At 32.6% G+C, this 21,503-nt stretch overlaps 1 protein-coding gene across 1 annotated transcript; it reads right to left on the reverse strand.

Moving 5' to 3' along the window:
- Window positions 208-12,089, reverse strand: LOC109718084 (gibberellin 20 oxidase 2-like). Its single transcript, XM_020244103.1, has 3 exons — window positions 11,447-12,089; window positions 10,762-11,083; window positions 208-665 (listed from the first exon to the last, which is right to left on the reverse strand). Exons 1-3 carry the CDS (start codon window positions 12,040-12,042, stop codon window positions 408-410), a joined length of 1,176 nt encoding a protein of 391 aa, XP_020099692.1. The 5' UTR covers window positions 12,043-12,089; the 3' UTR covers window positions 208-407.

Raw genomic sequence — 21,503 nt, forward strand, 5'->3', positions numbered from 1 at the left:
TTCTAATAGATGTTGTACCCAATAATTTAGTTTGTAGAAGACTTTTGTAATATTTTTATGGAGATGTTGTACACGGCAAATATTATACTGTAGAGAGAGCTACAAATGGAGATGTTACAGATTAGTATTTCTATGGAGATGTTGTACACGGCAAATGTTATACTGCATGTAGAGAGAGCTACAAACTTTTGTAATATTTTCCTTTAATTAATATATACTTATTTATGTACAGAGGAATTAAAAGCGCAAAAATAAAAAAGTTAATTGACATGGGAAAGTGACATTAACATATAAATATTTACCAGAAACCCACCCTTAATTCGTTCCGAATGATTTGAAACCTGAATATGAGAGAAGCATGCATTATATATTAAGGTTGGGTTTGTTGGCTGAAAATGGAGGGGGAATTAACTGGGGCTTTGGCCGAGCCATTCGGTGAAGGCCTGGAGGGTGCGTGCGTCGACCCGGTACTGGCGCTGGGTGAAGCCCAAAAATTCAGCCCAGGTGAAGTCCGGGTACAGTCTGGGCGCCCCCAAGTTGCCGGAGGGCGGTCTGACCACCCGATCCTCCTGCGGGCACAGAAAGAAGGCCAGCGACCGTCGCTCCTGCTGCCGGTTCACCACCGCGCGGTGCAGGCAGCTCTTGTACCTACCATTGCATAGTGCCTGCGCAACGTCGTAGGATATATATATATATATATATATATATATATATATATATATAAGAATAAAAATTTTGAGTAATATGTATAATTAGGTAATTCGGATTCGAAAAAAATTCGGTACGGATATAATTCGAATAAAATTCGTATTTCAATTTTTAAATACGTCGAAACATACGACTTAAAAAAAGGATTCGCTAATTATTGGAATACGCGATTTATATGGATATTATATGTACGTTCACCAATTAACAATCTGAGATAAAAAATTTGGCTATTAAACTAAGCTCTTTTTTTTTTCTAGATTTATGCTACTAGCATAGATAGTTATAAATTCTTAAGAATATAAAAAAGAGAGCTACAAAATAAAATAGATTAAGTAAAAAAAGTAATAGCAAATTTTATTGTCGTCTTCATCTTCATCTTTTTCACCATCCACATATTTCGAAAGTTTATAAAATTTTTTAATAATTCAGGAATAGCTCAGCAATAATTCAGAAAAAAAAATTTATCCAACAAAATTTGCACGTTTTTTTAGCCGAATAGTTCAACATACGCAAATTATTTGCGAATAATAAATCTAATCCAAAAATTCACCTATTATTCCGATATTTTGAGAATATATAAATCGTATACGGACAGTTTTATTCAAAATTTTAATAGTTCGTAAATAATTCGTGAATAATTCACAAATTAACTAACTAAGATAATATGAACTGCACTAATTTTAGATTACAGTCGACATTGATTAGTGACATTAGGTACGAACAAAAAAAAGGGAAAAAATAATTGGATTGCCCTAATTTTAGTCGCTTGTTGTTCAATCTGGAAAAGTTCCCGCCGTACTATCTCGTCGTTGTAATTTGTTCTCTAAAAACTTTTTATTCTGAATTAATTGCATATGCATCCTTGCAAAATAATAAAATTGTATATGTATTGTTACAAACTTTTAATTATTAAATATACGTTTCTCTAAAGTTGTATAGTTCACTAATATTTCTCTTTCCTCCAGTTGAGCGGTTAAACTTAATTTTCTTCCTTTATAAGATAACAATTTTACCTTAAATAAAAAATCTAATGTATATTTAGAATTATTTTTATTTCTTACGATTTTATACCGACTTTCAAATCATTCTACTTGGATTTTAAATTATAAATTATATGTTTGTGCAAAAAATATTATTTACAAGGGAATAGCACTTCTAATGGTGAAAAATTAACCATTATGGCAGTCAACCTTTAGGACTAAATTTGCATAGTTTGGAGTTTATTTGGAGTTTACATATATATATATATATATATATATATATATATATATATATATAGAGAGAGAGAGAGAGAGAGAGAGAGAGAGAGAGAGAGAGAGAGNAAAAAAAAAAAAAGAGAAAAAGTTAGAGTACAAAAATATATTTCATATTAATTCCAGATATTTGGAACATAGGATACCTAACGACACCTTTTGATGGGGAGCTTTCATGTACAGTGGCCAATGCCCAGGATATAGCACACCTCCGTAGAGGACGTTTTTTGCATTTAGCAATTAATAATAATTAACACTTCAGTTTGATCCATAGTTAATTGTTTTTCTTTTTTTTAAGGCACTGAGAATTGAGCATCATGCACAATAATTATTCTTTTGAGAAGCATTGCAACTTGAGAGTAACACCAATTAAATACAAAGATTTAATGAAGACAGTTTTTAACATGAGATTATTTGAGTGGCCATTCATGCGGCTTTAAGAGTAGCACCATACACGTAATGAATAGTAGATAGAACAGTTTCATTTTAAAGACCATCTCCAATAAATTTTTATTTGCTATAGAATACGATATTGTAGTATACAAATAGGCACTTCTCAAACAATGTATGAGGCATCATTTGGCGTACTTGTAGTGTTGGATTTGGAGAATACATATATATATATATATATATATATATATATATATATATATATTAGTCCGACTACTATACCTGTATTAGTATAGACCATTTTATACTTATAAATTTTCGGCCGTTAAATTTATCCATTTAATCATTTTTATCCGTTAGATCATACTATTTAACCAACTACCAACTCAATCCTATGGGATCACTATCATCCTAATCGGGGACTACTATTATCCTAACCGTATATTGTTTCATCCAACGACCGAATATTTATGAGTAAAAAAAAGATTATACTCATAAGAATATAGTAGCCCTAGCCTATATACAATATAGTGTAGAGCTGCTATATTTTCGAAAGTATATATATAGTAGAGCTACTATGCTATCGGAAGTATAGAAGATTTGATACTTTCGACTTTTTGACCCTTAGATCAAGAATTGTATGGTTGTGATGATTGCGGTCCTCCAGGATTGAGTAGAGGCGGTTGAGAGGTTCTTTAAGGATAATAATATTAATCCAAATATTGGAAATGATCAAGATGGTTTATCTAAGAGTCAAAAAGTCAAAAGCACCAGATCCTCTATATTTTCCATAGCATAATAACTTCACTCTCTCCCTCTTTCTATATATATATATAGAGAGAGAGAAAGTTGAGCTAGAAGCCTAAAAGCACAAATGGATTGGTGCTTTTAGAAGAATTAATTCTAGCTATATATATATATATAGAGAGAGAGAGAGAGAGAGAGAGAGAGTCCGACTATGGTGCTTGTAAAAGTACCAAGTACTTAATGCTTGTAAATTTTTTACCATTAGATCTCTGTCTTTGATCATTTTTATCCGTTAGATTATACTATTCAACCAACCACCCTTATTCTTAAACTTTGTGGACAATACAAATTATTGTAATTATTATTAATTTTTGTGTGCAATAGAGAAAAAAATTAAATTTTAAAATTAAACACATCGCGCCTCATAGACAAAAGTGTATTTACCCTTTCAATTATCTTTTCAAAGACAACCAAAAACACTACCTCAGGTATTCTTCATCCTCTAATTAGCCAACGAAACTAAATGGTCACCGATGCATAAAACTCCACTTCTTGTACTTTGCAGAAGAGAAAAAGAAAAAAAAGAAAGAAAGAGAAAGAAAAGAAAACCTCAGTTATTGTCCGTTCTCACGGTACCTCTGTTAGAAACCTATTTGTATATTATACTCTCAATATATTATTATGTGGACTCGGTCTACCAAGTTTTTTGTGTAATCTCTCATCAAAAGAAGCATCCAACCATACCGCTGGATACGGAGATTTTTTTTTTTTTTTTTTTTTTTTTTTTTTCTTCGAGAGAGAGAAAGGTAGCATGCTACTTGTTTTTATTTTTTATTTGAAATATTAAATTACTATGGAAATGTGAATCAACTAGAATTCGAACTGAGTCTCGAATACATACCACACAAGCCCTTTTGCACTTGCGCAGGGCGGTCGGTGAGAAAGACTTATTAATCTGAAAAATCTTGCACTATTATATACTAAGTTGGAATAGCAAACTAAGTTAATAGTTAAAAGTCTTTTTATTTGCTTATTAGATTTTTGGCCTTGCATCAATTCCTTTCATCATTTTTAACTTGATTTAAGTATTATAACCTCATGGGGACCAGCACTTCCAATTCCTTAAGGCTTGGTTTGTTGGGGAGAACTAATTTTGGACGAACAACTTTTCTGTTGTTCCCGAGTAACAGGGGATATGTCTGGTACAAGATATGAACAATTGTAAATTTGTTTGATGCTTCGAGGATATTTAGTCGAGATTTATCTTAATAGCGTTTGGATAAAAAATCTTAAAATACAAGTCTAAATGTATTTTTAATAATAAACAAATTATTGTATATTAGTATATTTTATATAAAATTAATTATAATAAGTTATTATATAGTAATTATAATTAATATTTTATGTAAAAATCTAATTAATAATATATTTTTTTTTTATTTAATAATAATATTATTTATTAATAATTTATTTCATAATTATTCAAATAATTATTAATAATACAAGTTAATAATAACAATATCCCTATATTTTAAATTAATAATTAGTTATAAATTTTAATACAATAAAAAATATATGATATAATTAATATTAAGTATGAATATGATAGAGTTTAATAAAATAAAAAGATTATCAAATTTAATTAATTTATATACTAAATAAAATTTAAGTATAAATATATATATCATAATAAAAATCTAAGTATGAATTTCAATACATATATATATATCTATATATATATATCTACTATTATTAGTATACTATATATAAATATTATATATTAATATATATATATATTAGTATATTATAATATATATATATATTATATATAATATGAAAAAAATGATTTAGTGTATTTATAATACTTAATATAAAATAAAATAATTAAATATTAATTTTATAATAATTAAACTTAATTAAATAAAAATATAGTAATTTAATTATTTATATATATAATAAAATTTAAGTTTATAATATTGTTCATAAAATAATATTATATATAATCATATGTATTATTTATTACTATTTGAGCAATTTTTTATTTATTGAATATATTAAATAAGTATAAAAAAATAAATGGCATAAAAAAAAAAAGAGACAAAAAAAAAAAATCCGGGCTTGTTCTTCCATTTCATGGAGAAAAACAATTTACGACAGTTGTTCCCGGAAAACCTGGCGTAAGCCCGGAACAACGGAGTTGTTCCATTTTTTTGCATTACGTTTGGGGACAACGAGGATAATGTCCGCCGTTGTTCTGATTACTTCTACAAACCGCAAGCCGTAGAGACTATATATATTCTCAATCTATAATTCTTATTCAAGATTAAAATATTTGATAGTACAAAAGAAATTTTGTGGTTCTTATGAATAGTTCCAGATTGGCTATATATATCATTATATATATATATATAATATATAGATATATATTATTATATATAGTCCGGCTATTGGCTTGTAAGACACAAAACCATTGTGTTTGTAATAATAATTAAAAGGCTTGTTTGGCTTAAATTTTGAAAAAGTAATTTTTACAAATTTAATTTTGTTTTGGAGAATTAATTTTGGTTAAAAACTGCAGAGAGTTCGGTTGAATTTAGATGGAATGCCATTTTTTGAAGTAATTTTGTAAAATTATTTAGCAAAATTATTTTATATTTGCAAATAATAATTTTTGTACTGAATTTACTTTTAAAATAATTTAAAATTTTAATTTTAATTTAAAATTTTAAGTTTGCAAAAATATATTAAAAATTAAAATTTTAATTTATAATATAAATTTAAAATATTAATATAAGTTTAAATTTAAATTTAAAATATAAAATTTAAATTATAAATTAAAAATTAAAAATTTAAATTTAAAATTAAATTTTAGTTTTATAATATTCATCGCTTCAAAGGGGATTGTTATAAAGGTTCACGGACAGAGATTGAGTAAAACACAGAGAGAGAGAGAGAGAGAGAGAGAGAGAGAGCTCTAGGAGAAATGGGTTTAAAAAAAAGATGGCCCCATCTCTCCCTCTAAATTAAACCTCACCACCAACCATACATAATATTGTTCAAAATTTTACAGTGTTTGGTTAGGGAATAGGAATAGAAATATGCCCTTATTCTCCTTTATATCTAAATACTAATTTTTTATTTGAGAACAGTAGTTCTCAGTTATCTATAATAACCGGTTATAACTATCCCACCAACACCTTCATTTTCTATATAAAACTATATAATATTTTTTTATTCCATATTATCTATCCAAACGCTATTTTTCTTATCCCTGGAAACAACCTAATTTTCATCCAAATACTTTTTTTCTTATTCCCATATTTGTACCTATCCATGTAATAGCTAGTTTTGCTTATACCCGAACCAAATGGTACCATTTGAATTTGATGCTCGAAATTTATTATTTTATATTTTTAATTAAATTTATTTTTGAAAAATAAATAAAGCAAAAGGCTTGCTAACTGCTTTCAATTGGCTTGGTTTTAGCCACGAGGTGGACCTAAACTTATGAAAAAAAATCTTAACAAAAACTTCTATTTACTATCCTTTGATACAGTGCAATTTTATTTTGTTAATCAACCATATCTAACACAATCGGCTACGCGTTTGATGGTTGATATTTGAAGTTTCAAGTTCAAACCCTAATTACTTTATTTTTCCAACTAATTTTACATCTAAAATAATTAATGAAGCTAACTTATAATTTTATATTCAAATTTTCAAAAATTTAAATTTTATCTTAAATTTTAAATTTGAAATTTAAAGTTTTGAATTCTAAATTTTAAATTTGAGATTTCAAATATACAATTTAAAATGTAAAATTCTAAATTTAAAATCTAAATTTAAAATTTAAAAAGTCAACTTTAAACTTTAAAATTTAAAATTATAATTTGAATTGAAATATAAAATTTAATTCTAAAATGAAAATAAAAATTAAAACTTTCAGTTCAAAATAAAGAATCAGAATTCACAATGGGCCTCGAAAATTAAAAAATTGATTTTTAAAATTAGAATTAGATTTTAAAAATAAAATTGTCAAACGCTTCATTGTGCCAAAAATTATTTTCGGACTAAAAATAACTTTTCAAAAACTAAGCCAAACACCTGCATATTCACAACTTTGATAACTTTAGAGTGATATACCTAAAATTGTCCCTGTCATTTCAGGATATGTTTGGTTGAAGTGAACTCTCACCATAAGTAATAACTTCTCATGTTTTTTTTTTTTTAGCAATACTACTGGCAAACTCGAAAGTGAGGTGTATATTTTACACCTATTTTATTATAAAATTATTAATATTTAACTTACCACATCAGTTTTTTTATTTTAATTTTTACTAAAAATTATTTGAGTTTTTATCAACCCTAAAATAGAGGGTGTAAGATCTATAACTCTGTTTAGTTGTACAAGAAGCTTTTTTTTGTTTTCTTTTTTTCTTTTTTGGCGTAAGTGTGTAACTACAACTGCAGTTACGAATTCCCCTTGCCGCCTACATTTACTCAATATTGGTCTGAAGTTGTTTCATCAACTTTTTAACGAACCATTGAAAAATTATCTATGTAAATTATTTGTGTAAAATTTATCTAAATATATTAGAAGTATTAGAATTGGATGATTTATGACAAAATATATACTAACGATATTGAAAAAACAATAATATGGCATAATTAAATTTCTATAAAATAAATAATGAAACCGTAAAACCATATTTTTCAGACTAATGACTTACATCAAGTCAAACAGCTGCTAGAGAAACTTTTTTTAAAAGAAAAAGATAACATGTTATCCGTTTCGTTTATTTTTAAAAAAAAAATAAATTAGCTGGAAATGTGAATCACTAGGATTCGAATTTTGGACCTCGGATATCAACCACCATATATTTTGGTACTTGCACTAGGGACAGTTGGTGCTACTAGAGAAACTTAAGCTTCACTTTGCTTAAGTTCCATCCTCATTTAAATTTAGCCAAGTTGAACATATCCTATACCGTTTAATTCTTAAACTTTTGCTGGACAACTCAAATTATTGTAATTATTATTAATTTTTTGTGTGCAAATAGAGAAAACAAAATTAAAGTTTTAAAAATTAAAACATCACGCGCCTCATAGACCAAAAGTGTAATTTACCCTTTCAATTATCTTTCAAAGACAACCAAAAACACTACCTCAGCGTATTCTTTCATCCTCTAACTAGCCAACGAAACTAAATGGTCCACCGATGCATAAAACTCCACATTCTTGTACTTTGCAGAAGAGAAAAAGAAAAAAGAAAAGAAAAGGAAAGAAAAGAAAAGAAAACCTCAGTTATTGTCCCGTTCTCACGGGCTACCTCGTTAGAAACCTATTGTCTTAATTACCTCTCAAGATATTTATTATGTGGACTCGGTCTACCAAGTCTTTTTGTGTATCCTTCCAATCAAAAGAAGCATCCCAACTCATACCGCTTGGATACGGAGATTTTTTTTAACTTTTGCTTGTGAGCCAAATACAGATGATTTTCTCACAGCGGGGATTTTTTTTTTTTTTTTTTTTTTTTTTTTTTCTTCGAGAGAGAAAGGTAGCATGCTACTTGTTTTATTTATTTTATTTAGAAATTATTAAATTTAGCTGGAAATGTGAATCAACTAGAATTCGAACTTGAGTCTCGAATACCAACCACCAAGCCCTTTTGCCACTTGCGCTAGGGACGGTCGGTGAGAAAGACTTATTAATCTGAAAAATCTTGCACTATATATATAGAGTTGGAATAGAATACTATTAATAGTAAAAAGTCTTTTTAATTTGCTATTAAGTTTTTGGCCTTTGCATCAATTCCTTTCATCATTTTTAACTATTGATTAAGTATTATAACTCATTGGGGACCACTCAATCTTAAGGCTGCGTTTGGTTGGAGAACTAAATTTTGGAGAACAACTTTTGTTGTTCCCGAGAACAGGGGATATTCTGGTACAAGATAGAACAATTGTAAATTTGTGTTTGGATGCATTCGAGGATATTCTAGAGGATATCCTTAATAGCGTTTGGATAAAAAGTCTAAAACAACGTCTAAATGTATTTTTAAAAATAAAACAATTAATTTATATTAGTATATTTTATATAAAATTATTTATAAAATTATTTTATATAGTAATTTATAATATAATATTTTATGTAAGAATCTAATTTAAAATAATATATATTATTTTATTATATATAATAATTTATTTTATGTAATAATTTATTTTCTATAATTTATTCATAATATATTAATGAATAAAGTATAATACTAACAATATCCCTATATTTTTAATTAATAATTAGTATAAATTTTAATACAAATAAAAAATATATATATAATTAAATATTAAAGTATAAATGATAGAGTTTAATAAAATAAAAAATATATCAAATTTAATTAATTTATATTATATAATAAAATTTAAGTATAAATATATTATCAATAAAAATCTAAGTATGAATTTCAATACATATTAATATATATATATATATATATATATATATATTATATATATATATAATATATATATATATAATATATATATATATATATATTATATATATATATATATTATATATAATATGAAAAAATGATTTATGTATATAATACTTAATATAAAATAAAATAATTAAATATTAATTAAATGATATAAACTTAATAAATAAAAATATATCAAATTTAATTAATTTATATAATATAATAAATTTAAGTATAAATAATTGTCATAAAAATAATATTTATATATATATGTATTATTTTATTAAATTTGAGCATTATTTTATTTATTTGAAATATTAAATAAAGTATAAAAAAATAAATGGATAAAAAGAAAAAAGAGACAAAAAAAAAAATTCCGGCTTGTTCTCCATTTCATGGAGAACAATCTTAACGTTGTTCCCGGAACAACCCGTTAAGCCCGGAACAACGGGTTGTTCCATTTTGCATTACGTTTGGGGACAACGAGGGATATTCCGCCTTGTTCTGGGATATACTTCTAACCAAACGCAGCCTAAGAGACTAATATTATTCTAATCTATAATTTCTTATTCAAGGATTAAAATTTGATAGTAAAAAGAAACTTTTTGCTATGAATAGTATTCCAGCTTGGCTATATATAATTATATCATATATAATATATATATATATATATATATATATATATATAGTCCGGCTATGTGTGTCTTGTAAGACCACAAAACACTTGATGTTTGTAATATTTTACCGTTAGATCTCTACCTTTTGATCATTTTATCCGTTAGATTATACTATTCAACCAACCACCGCTCAACCTAAGGGCTCACATCATCCTAACTGCACATTCTTAAACCAAGGGCCAAAAATTATAAGCCACCAATGACTTGCATACTTTTAAAAAAACCATAGGGCCATTTTATATATATAGAGTACTATATACTATTATATATATATATATATATATATATGAATGAGATATCAACTTAATTTGCAAATAAATAGGATATTATCGCACTAACCGGGGCGACAACTCTAGTTTAGGACTTACTGCATGCAATTCATCCCTCACAATGGCTTTTATATCTGCATTTATAAAATCAACCTATATTCCGTACGCCATTCTGTGCAGATATGTACAAGTAATTAATTAATCTACCGCAAAAAAGTGAAAAAGAAACGTTGATCACATACCATGAAGGTGTCCCCGATGTTAACGACCAGCGCGCCGTCAACGGGCCGGACCGGGCGCCACCTGCCGTCGGCGAACACCTCGAGCCCGCCGACGTCGTCTTGGTGCAGGATAGTCAATGCGGTCGGGTCGCAATGCGGTCCGGTCCCTAAGGTGAGCTCGGGCTCTTGACATGGTGGGTAATAGTTCAATCTCATTATGGAACTGCTATCCTCAAAGAAATCCCTGTAGTGTGATCTTTCCACCCCCAAACTTACCGCTAGTAGTTCCATGACTGTGAGGGATAAGTCCTTCATGGCTTTGCAATACTTTTGGTAAATCCACCTGATCATGATCATGAGGTTAAGTTAATTAGAAACAGATCGCGCGATTAAATTAATTAATTATGAGGACCCTCCCAGGCCACCAGTACGTATATATATAGTTTGAAACTTTCACTTATTAGTGTATGCCATATGTAATGCCAATACACCAACTACATGTGAAGGCGACATTGCTCTACGAACCTGCTGTAGCCGTACATTACGCCTACTACATTTGTCCACCTCTCGTGCGAGGTGAATCTTAATTTATTTCTATTCTATTCCCATAGTACCCTCGTGTATGTTATGATGATGACTAGGTACGTACGTACGTACGTGCGTACGTACTTATATAATTAATACCATATTATACGTACGTACGTACCCCATGCTCTCAAACTCTTCGCCCAGGTTCGACGTGAAGTAGTCAACGACGCCGCGGTCGCCGCCCAGTTCTCTGTACCCGAACGAGAGCGTCTCCTTCCACGGGAGCATGCACGTGAAGCGCTCCGCGTGGGCCCCCGCGTAGCCCCACATGGCGCTCCCGGCGCTCCGGCTCCCGCGCCCGCGCCCGCGCAGCTTGCGCGCGCGCGGGAGCGCGAAGAACCCCGCCATGCACGACAGCGCGTCACGTGCCAGGCACGCGTCCACGCCGTGGCCAATGACGTGGAAGAACCCGTGGGCCCCGCACGCCGCGCGCACCTGCGCCGCCGCGCGCGCCGTCGCCGCCGCGTCCCCGCCGGCGAACCCGCTGAGGTCCACCGCAGGGACGGCGAGGCCGTCGTCGTCCGTCGATGCGGCGTCGATGGACGGCCAGATGAAGGCCGCGGGGATCTTGCGTTGGTGGCGAAGCGCGGAGGGGTCGAACGCAATTACTCGGTCGACGCTGCCATTGGTGTCTACGGTGCTCTTCTCTTTGTCGAGGTTGTCCAAAGGAGGATGGCAAAGCAGAAGAGGAGTGGGGTTCGATGAGCACTCCATAATTAACTCTTGTTTGATTTAATTTGTTTAATTAAGTTGTTGGGGTTGTGGTGTGGTGGAGTGAGAAGAAGGGGGACAAGAAGGGGGGTATTTGTAAGTGGGGGAGGGCAACAAAACGACATAGGAAGGGGTGAAGGGAGGAGGGAGTGGGGGACCCATTTACTTGATGTATGTGCTGAGTGTAATGGACTCTTGCGAATTGACGTGGAGAGAGAGAGAGAGAGAGAGAGAGAGAGAGAGAGAGAGGTAGCTTATTTTAATTGTTTTTTTTGCTTGATTTATTGTTATTCGATGAAATACTATTTGATCTTCGATCTATTAATGGTCTACGCAAAAAGTCTGTTAACTTTTTTATTGTTTAATTTTATATTCGTGCAGATATTAGGGTTCATCTGACCTCCACTGTATCTATTATATACACACATGAGCGGGAATCTTAAAAATAATTTATGATAGTTTTTTATAATACTAAGTTTTAAGTAACAGTTTTGAATTAAAGCTTCTAATTTTCAAGATCAGAGTATATATACAACATTTTAACTTTCTAACAAAACAGATCTTCTGAATGTTTTTATTAACTAAATACTTTATATATAGTTAGATGTGGTTGTAGTTAAAAGCACTAAAATAAGAGAGGCCATGACAAATTAATTGGCATTAAGGTTGTGTGTGTTTTGTGTACATGTTGTGTGGAGAGAGAGAGAGAGAGAGAGAGACGCCAAAGGAGGCCCATTGGAGAGGTCGCGCGAAGAGGGAGTTTGGAATCATGCGTGAGAGGAAGCCAAAAGCTGAGACGAGTGAGCGACTGGTTTAACTTTACCTAAAATATTACTTCTAGAGGGATTCTCGATTCATTAATTCGTACATCCCCCATGCAATGCAGTGAGGCGCACACACTGATGAATGGATTAGCATAATATGCCTCTTTCAACCTCTATGGCGTGTTTTGTGCGTCCCTCTTTCATCTTAGAATTGGAATCGGAATGGACGAAATTATTTCTCCGTGTTTGGCATGCAGATTTTCATTCCGATTCTAATTTCTGGGTGAATGCGAATCCCCTAATTGCCTTTCTTTTCAATCCGGCCTAAGTAGCTAAGCTGGATTGGAAAATTGAATCTGAGCGCGGATTAAACTTAATTTTTTAAGCTTATTTTTTAATTAAAATATAAGTTTAAGTTAAAAATTATATTTATAAATTTAAATTTTATTTTTAACTTCAAATAAAAATTAAAATTCAATCAAACATTTCGAATCTAATTTATAAATTTGAATTTAAATTTAAATTTGATTTAGAATCTAAAGTTTTATTCAAATTTTTATTTAAAATTTAAATTAAATTATGGATTCAAATTGAAATTGAAATTATAATTTTAAGCTTGAATTTGAATAAATCGAAATTTAGTTTTATATTTTGAATTATCCGTTCAATTTCAAATTTTAATTTTTTAAAAAATTATATTTAAAATTTTGACATCATTTTAAAATTTTGACCTATATTTTTAATATTTAATTTTCAATTTGAATTTAAACTAATATATTATAAAGATAAAATTGACATATTAATTTGTTTACGTTTCTGATATCTATCTGAACCAAACATCAACAATGGGAATGGTTCATTTCAATTCTGATTTAGATGGCGAACCAAACAGAATGAGATAATGAATAATTCCGATTCCGTTTCCACTTTATTCTCATTTTGATTCCGTCCGATATCGATTACGATTTCGAACCAAACACACTCATAGAGTAGTCCTTTTTTCCCGCACATACAAATTTAGAGAAAGTATCTCTCAATTTTTGGTAATTGTTGCAACATAGTCCTTAATTTTATTATAAGAAAAACCTTTTTCTTTTTCTTTTTTTTAAATAAGAAGTCTTATGAGTAAAGCCTATAACCTCTTAATCGGGTTTATTAGCTTGAAAAAAATTTTATAAGTTCCATTCTACTAAATGATTAATGTTATGCATAGAAGATTCGTAACTAGATCAAACTGTATTTACAAGTCACCAGACAAAAAAACCTAAAATTGTTAAACTATTTGCCTATTTGGCCTACTTAAGTAGTTTTTGTGAAAACTAGAAAAAATTTTAAGATAAACTTCAATTTTCCCGGCTGTGGTTTTGTAATTTTTACTTTGTCACCTTATGCGTTAACTAATATTCACTTTTCTATCATATAGTTCAAAAATTTATACTTAACTATTCTGTGATTATTAAAAAATCTCCTTTCCTACCTTATTTGATAATAAATATTTTTGGTAAAAATAAAGATAAAATCATAAAGTAATTAATTAAGTGTAGCATTATAAAGAATCACAAGCATAAGAATTTCTGGTTTACCATATTCCCGAAAAGAAGATATTTTTTTTTCTCATTCGAGAAAGGAGGAGCACGACTGAAGTGGCTATACATACAAATCCATTTACGGATCTATATGCTCCGATTGAAACTGAAAGTTTTAGAACCAGTGGATGGTATACCGGCCACAATAATAAAATTGCCTTTTATTTTTACCATTCAGATAGTATTTCTGTTTGCTTTATTGGGGATGGCTGAGGAAAAATGAACTAAATCACACAGGAGAGCAAATTGAAGTCTATCCAAATTTTTAAGCTATTAAACCAAAAAAACCAACCCTTATTCGAATCCTATTAATATTTCTAATAAAAAGCAATCAAAAAGGTTTTAGCTAAACAACTATTAGTAATGTTTGGCCGACCGTCCCTAGTGCAAGTGACAAAGGGCTTGATGGTTGGTACCGAGATCCCAAGTTCGAATTTTAGTTGATTTATATTTTTAGCTAAATTTATTTCTAAAAAATAAACGAAGTGAATAACATGCTTACCTTTCTCTCTCTCTCTAAAAAAAAACAAACAATTAGTAGTGCTGTTTAATTTGATGCCCTTGAGTTGGACAAAAAGGCCTGACAAGTACAAAGAATATTAACAGTAAAGATACCTACTGTATGATTACATGAATTAATCACTTTGTAATGTCTCAAATGTTTAAAGAGAGGACTATATGGTAATTTGGATGTGGCAATAAGATTTTTTTTTTTTTGTTTTTTTTTTTTTTGAGAGATAGGTAGCACGCTACCCGCTTCGTTTAGAAATAAACTTAGCTAGAAATGTGAATCAACTAGGATTCGAACTTAGATCTCGGATACCAACTACCAAGCCTTTTGCCACTTGCTCTAAGGACAGTCGGTGGCAATAAAATTATTTATGTCACCATCACTTCCTTTTATCCCCCTCTGTTATTCCCCATTTCCTTTCTTACTCTCTTCTGTCTTTTTCCCTCTCTTGTCGTTCTTTTAATCTCGTTTTCTGATGCCGAAACAACACTGCATGTTTCCAATGAGCCAGAGAATATAACTTTACTCAGTCCCTCCTCATTATACTTTCCTTTGGATTGGTCTGAGTGGTCTATTTCAGCCCATCCTGCTTAATTATTCGGCTTGGATATATACAAATACACAATAATATTCTTTCAATATTTTCTACGTAAAAGTAACATACTACTCTTAATTTGATCTTGTACATATCTAAGTATATGTCACAGCAACTTCGTTTGTAGTGATGTAGAATATATACCTGTTACAAAAAGAAGATGTTCTTCTTCGATATATATCTTGGTGGTGTGCGCGCAAATAATTAAGTAATGTAGATGAGAGATATTTAATTAAAGGTCATGTTTACTGGGTTTTCATACCATATATCATTTCAACCGATCCACTGCTTAATAGATATGGTCATGACGTACATGTCAAAGGTTATAAATATATTCTTCTCTATTTTATTTTATTATATTAATTAAATTGCATTAAAAATTAAATTATTATAAAATATATTTATTGTAAAAGTTTGTGCTGCTGTGATAATGGAAATTATATTATTTAGTTATTGATTACCACAAGATTTATAGCAATAAATTGTAACAACTCCTTTTGCTATAAAAAATTATTATTACATCTAATATATAGTTATCAAGTATCAAGTATAATAAATTATTGTGAAAGAATGGATTTTCAGTAGTGTCTGTAGTATAATAAATTTTGCAAATTACTAAGGTCCAGTGTAAAATGACTTATGTGCCATTTGAGAGATTTTAGGAGAGTTTGAGTTGGGTTGGAACTATTTTGGCGTGAAAACGATGCAAAAAATAAAATTCCTGAACCAACCTACAAACTAGCCATTCTCCAACTTTAGTACCGATATTGAAGTTTCGGTGTACCAGTTATGACATCCCAATAGCGTGACATCCCAATAGCTCCACATCGGATAATGTGGGAGAGAGTGTGACGAGTTTATAAGTAACGAATGTACTAGTAATAATAACTGGGTTTAATCATTTTGGGCTGGTGATATGGACCTAACGAGTTATTATTAATTGCTAGTGGGTCCAGCTGTTATACTAGTACTCAAATAGAAATCCCAGGGGTTCTACGAAACTTTGGCCGAGTATTGGTACTGATTGTTGTATACCAGTACGCAGGGTGGAGTACTGGTACTCTTTGAGCTATTTTTATTATTGGAACTCTTGAATTTTGTAAAAATTTGGGGATTTATTGGTATTAAGTTAGGGAATACCAGCACTCAAATGTGAGTATCGGTACTCACCTATACACAGGCTGTATACCAAAAGTATTGCAACCCAAAATAGGGTGTACATCTTACACCCGCTCCATCCATGGGTTTTTAATTCTCTACTTGTCACCTCAACCTCTTTTCATTTTTACTAAAACCATTTGAATTTTTGTGAACCCCAGAACATGTAAGATCTACACCCCCCCTTTTGGGGTGTACAAGTAAAATTCTCATTGCAATTGTTAGATGTATGCCTTAGAAGCCAACTAGACTGACACATGTAATCTTTGTAGAATATAAATTTGTATTTGACTTTAAAATATTATGAATAAATTTGGATTTTTATTTTCATTCATGTTGTATATGTGTCCATGAATCGTCCAAGAAATTAATAAGATGATGATACGTATTCTCAAGAGTTGAGAATGTGAGACATGTGTCATTGGTGGTTAATTCCTAAATGCTCCCGATCAATGGATCATCACGGGGACGGTGATTAATCTGATAAGATTGGTGCACATGTCACTTCCCTTTTTTGGGTAGATGAGTCTCAAGTCGACAGTGTGGGGACACTGAAACGCATATGCAGGTGGTTGTTAGAGAACAAGGGTACCGAACGTGACCAACGCTAGACGTCATTTGAATGTCTACTCACTCATTAGTGGCTTACTCAATATTGCAGTAGTGTGACTCGTCCTTTGACCTGTGGTGTCTTGACTATTTGCAATGAGGTTACTGTAGTTTGACTGTAAATACACTTGGTCCCTAGCTATTCGGGTCCTTGTGGTGCATGTTGGCTGCAGTAGGTTCATTGTAGGAATAGGGTGCGCACTTAGATGGAATCTATCTCCCTTGGTAGATAGGAACGTTAGTCCTATATAATTTATTGAGACCAAATTTAGAAGACCATGGCAAGGGCAGAGTTAATAGCGAAAAAGGATTTTCGATAATAGAAACTCGAGTAGCATAAATTTGACATATGACAGACGATGGGGTTTGACAAGTTATTTTATGACCTCTGTCTAGTCGAGACTCGTGATAGAAGGACTGTATCACACGGTAACGTCACCAAGAGGTTCAGTATTCCATTCTACTGCAATACCACTATATGTTGCTAGGCGTCACTGGTGGATTGTGAGACTCATGAGAATTATCTAAATGATCTATAATTCTAATTAGGCTGAGTTGGAATTGTTCCGATCTACTGAAAGGAGTTTCAGTGAAATTATTGATAGTGATCAAAATATATCTCACTACCCGATGGAATAGAACCTATGGGGTCACACACATAAGTGGTTGTGACTGATTGGATAGCTAGTGATCCGGGATGATCAAACCATCCGGATAAGTTTCAACCGTTGCGAATAAGGCGGAGGCCGTTCTAACTAATTCGGTTAGGACATGAATCGAAATGGTTCCAACTAATTCAGTTAGGATATGAATCGAGATGGTTCCAACTAATTCGGTTAGGATATGAATCGAGATGGTTCCACCAAATGCGGTTAGGATAAGGATCAAGGTGGTTCCAAACTATTTCGGTTAGGATAAGGGTCGAGGTGGTTCCAACTACTTCGGTTAGGATAAGAATAAAGTTGTTATTTTCAAAATATTTTGTTCTTATCTTCTTATAAGCCTGAAGGTTATAAATAGGGGCTCTACTGTCTCATGTAGAATCATTTCAGTTTAGAGAGAATTAATATATAGACTCTTCTACATAAAAATAGTGTTCTTTTTTTTTTTTTTTTTTCTTTAATCTGGTTTCAGATATCCATCGGGGAGGCGCTGCGACATTGCTTCCTCCATCGACGGATTAGGTGGTATGTCACGCCCGGGCCCTAGCGGAAGCCTGCTCGGTGCGTGTTCAGACCCGCCATATGTCAAGAACATATAAGGCGTTTATAACAATACACGCGTTAAAATAAAACAAGAATATAACAATATCTAGTATGATATCAGAGAATGAACACCGCTACTCTCAAAATTGAGGAGTCATGATTCGGGACGATCAAACATTCCGGATAAGTTTCAACCGTTACAGATAAGGCGGGGACCATCCAACTACTTCGGTTAGGATAAGGATTGAGGTGGTTTCAGTGGACATAAGGCGGAGGCCGTTCCAACTACTTCGGTTAGGATAAGAATCGAGGTGGTGTCAGAAGATTAAAACTAGTCAACCAAATTGGATAAGAATAGAGCCAATTTGGCTAAAGATAAAGATGTTATTTTGTTCGTCTTCTTGTAAGCATGAAGACTATAAATAGGGGTCCTACTGACTCTTGTAAAGTTAGTACAGTTTAGAGAGAATTAATATACAAACTATTCCATGTAAAAAAGATTTTGTTTTTTTCCTTTTCTCTTTAATCTGGTTTCAGATATCCATCGGGGAGGCGCTGCGACATTGCTTCCTCCATCGACGGATTAGGTGGTATGTCACGCCCGGGCCCTAGCGGAAGCCTGCTCGGTGCGTGTTCAGACCCGCCATATGTCAAGAACATATAAGGCGTTTATAACAATACACGCGTTAAAATAAAACAAGAATATAACAATATCTAGTATGATATCAGAGAATGAACACCGCTACTCTCTAAAGACAAGTAGAGGAAAGTAAAACTAAACAACTATAATAAACCATAAAGTAGTACATACATCTAGAAAATCCACAGGAATAAAAGCTAAATACATAGATTGTGGTTTCTATACATCGGGTACAAAACATATCTCTCTCCAACTAAAACAAAAGGAGAGATGACCATCTAGCAAAAACTCCAAGCTAGTCTAGCTAGACTCGACTCCCTTGCCGCGGTTCTTAGCCTCTCCCGGCGTGGATGACTCTGTAACAAAAACATCAACAAAACGGGAATGAAAACTATTAGTCAATAGTTCCTAGTGGGTAAGCCGCCGACATCAGCGAATTACACCACTAGGTCATCGAGGCATGAGTAGTAAATAAGCATAACTAAAAAGATAACATGATTATTAAGCAGGAAATAATCTACTAAGCTACTATGCCTCCAATTTAACATGATGTTTAACAATTAATGCAGCTATTCTATCATGAATGAGCATGTCCAACAAGTCCAACTAACATACACTATCTAGTAGTGATGGTCACAATATACTTTTAAATGTCATTGCTCAATTCAACTAGGACCTACACAAGTGTAGTTCGATTTGCGCCGCCTAATGGCCCCGTGGTAGTCAATATTCCCTCTCTAGAAATGAGCCTCCCATACGTCGATCAACTTAGGCACCCAATCCCGCATGGGCGAGTATATGTCGCGTAGTCCAACTCTGGAGTGCCGGTCTGTACGGAGCGACTATCATAAGCATGTGCGAATGAGCACAATGGCAAGCAAGCATAATCAATAGTATCCAGTCCTCGGTCATCATGTCTAAAATATGGAATAAGCACTAACGACCCAAAGGTCTAACACGATGTCACATTGTAGAAGTTTAGTCATTTACTAAGTCAAGTGTCACTACATGACGTTCATGTTCACTATGTCAAGTATAATATTCATTGGTCCATGAGCATGCAAAACTTGTCATTTCACTAGTCATAATATGCTTTCTAACATGGCATGAAGGGTCTCTATTCACATACAATCTCCATATACAACTCTCACTCTACTATATAGAGGATATAATCTTGACATGTAACATGTATATCTTAAGTATTTAAAAATTCATTTAGGCTACAACTAGCATGAATATGCATGATTTCATATTTTACAACATAGAAAATGATATAGTAGGAGTTCACCAATTTCGGTAAGGTTAAACCCACTGGATACCTCTCGAAACCCCTTTGTTTGCGCGAACGAGGTTGTCCACTAGCCTTCTAGCTCCCTAACAAAAATTTCAAGAGGATTAGGGGCTTCGAACGAACACACCACGAAATTCCTCAAAAATCAACCCATAAATAGGTAGAAAATATCTTAGATGAGGAAAAACTCTTCTAAACTCTCAAAGGAGGTTAGGATGCATCAATTCCAACCTAAAAGGAAGTATTGAAACCAACAATTAAGCCGCAAAGGCTCAAACAAGAAAAACCCCAAAATGAAACCCTAGTTTTCCAAAACTAGGTTAAACTTCCACAAATTCTCCCAAAACACAATCTAAAGGAGCAAAGATGCTACTAACCTCTTATAGAACTCCAAACCAAGCTAGGAAGACGCTAGGGTTGGAGATATTTCCTCAACAAAGCAATATTATTCAAATCCAAGGCTTCTCCCAGGTCCAAGAACCATCACCCATGAAGGAGAAGGAAGAAGAAGAGATCAATCCACCAAAACTCTAACAAAAAGAGAGAAAAATTAAAGAGAAGAAGAGGAGGGAGTTCACCAACTTTCTCCTTTGGTTCCAAGCATAGGGAACCCTCATGGGGGTGTTGGGATATTTATAGAGGTGTAAAAATCCCAAAAAGGCACCTAAAAACACCCAAAATAATAAATTGCATGAAACATAGTTTTCTGCACTGCGTATCGGTACTCGAAGGGGAGTACTGGTGTAACAAAGTGAATTCTTGAAATCCGAGAGTTGCACTTCGTTCAGGATCGACTAATGGTCGAGTGAGTACCCTTCGGAGAAGCTAAGGATGCACGAAACCCAAAAAATGCATTAGAAATGAGTCCACGAGAGCAAATGGTGCAAAACCCATACTTGGCAGGTTATGCTCTCGGGGACCGGTCCCTGGTGGGAGGGACCGGTTTCCGAACGTGGTCTGCGCGAGCCTGCTCTCGAGGACCGGTCCCTGGAGGGAGGGACCGGTTGCCCCGAGGCTGAGGGCTGCGGCAGTGCGAGGCAACCGGTCCCTGGGCCTGAGGGACCGGTTCCTGAACGCGTGCAGACTAAGGAGCTCTCGGGGACCG

This window comes from Ananas comosus, linkage group 1 (assembly GCF_001540865.1).
Source record: "Ananas comosus cultivar F153 linkage group 1, ASM154086v1, whole genome shotgun sequence".
Lineage (NCBI taxonomy): Eukaryota > Viridiplantae > Streptophyta > Magnoliopsida > Poales > Bromeliaceae > Ananas > Ananas comosus.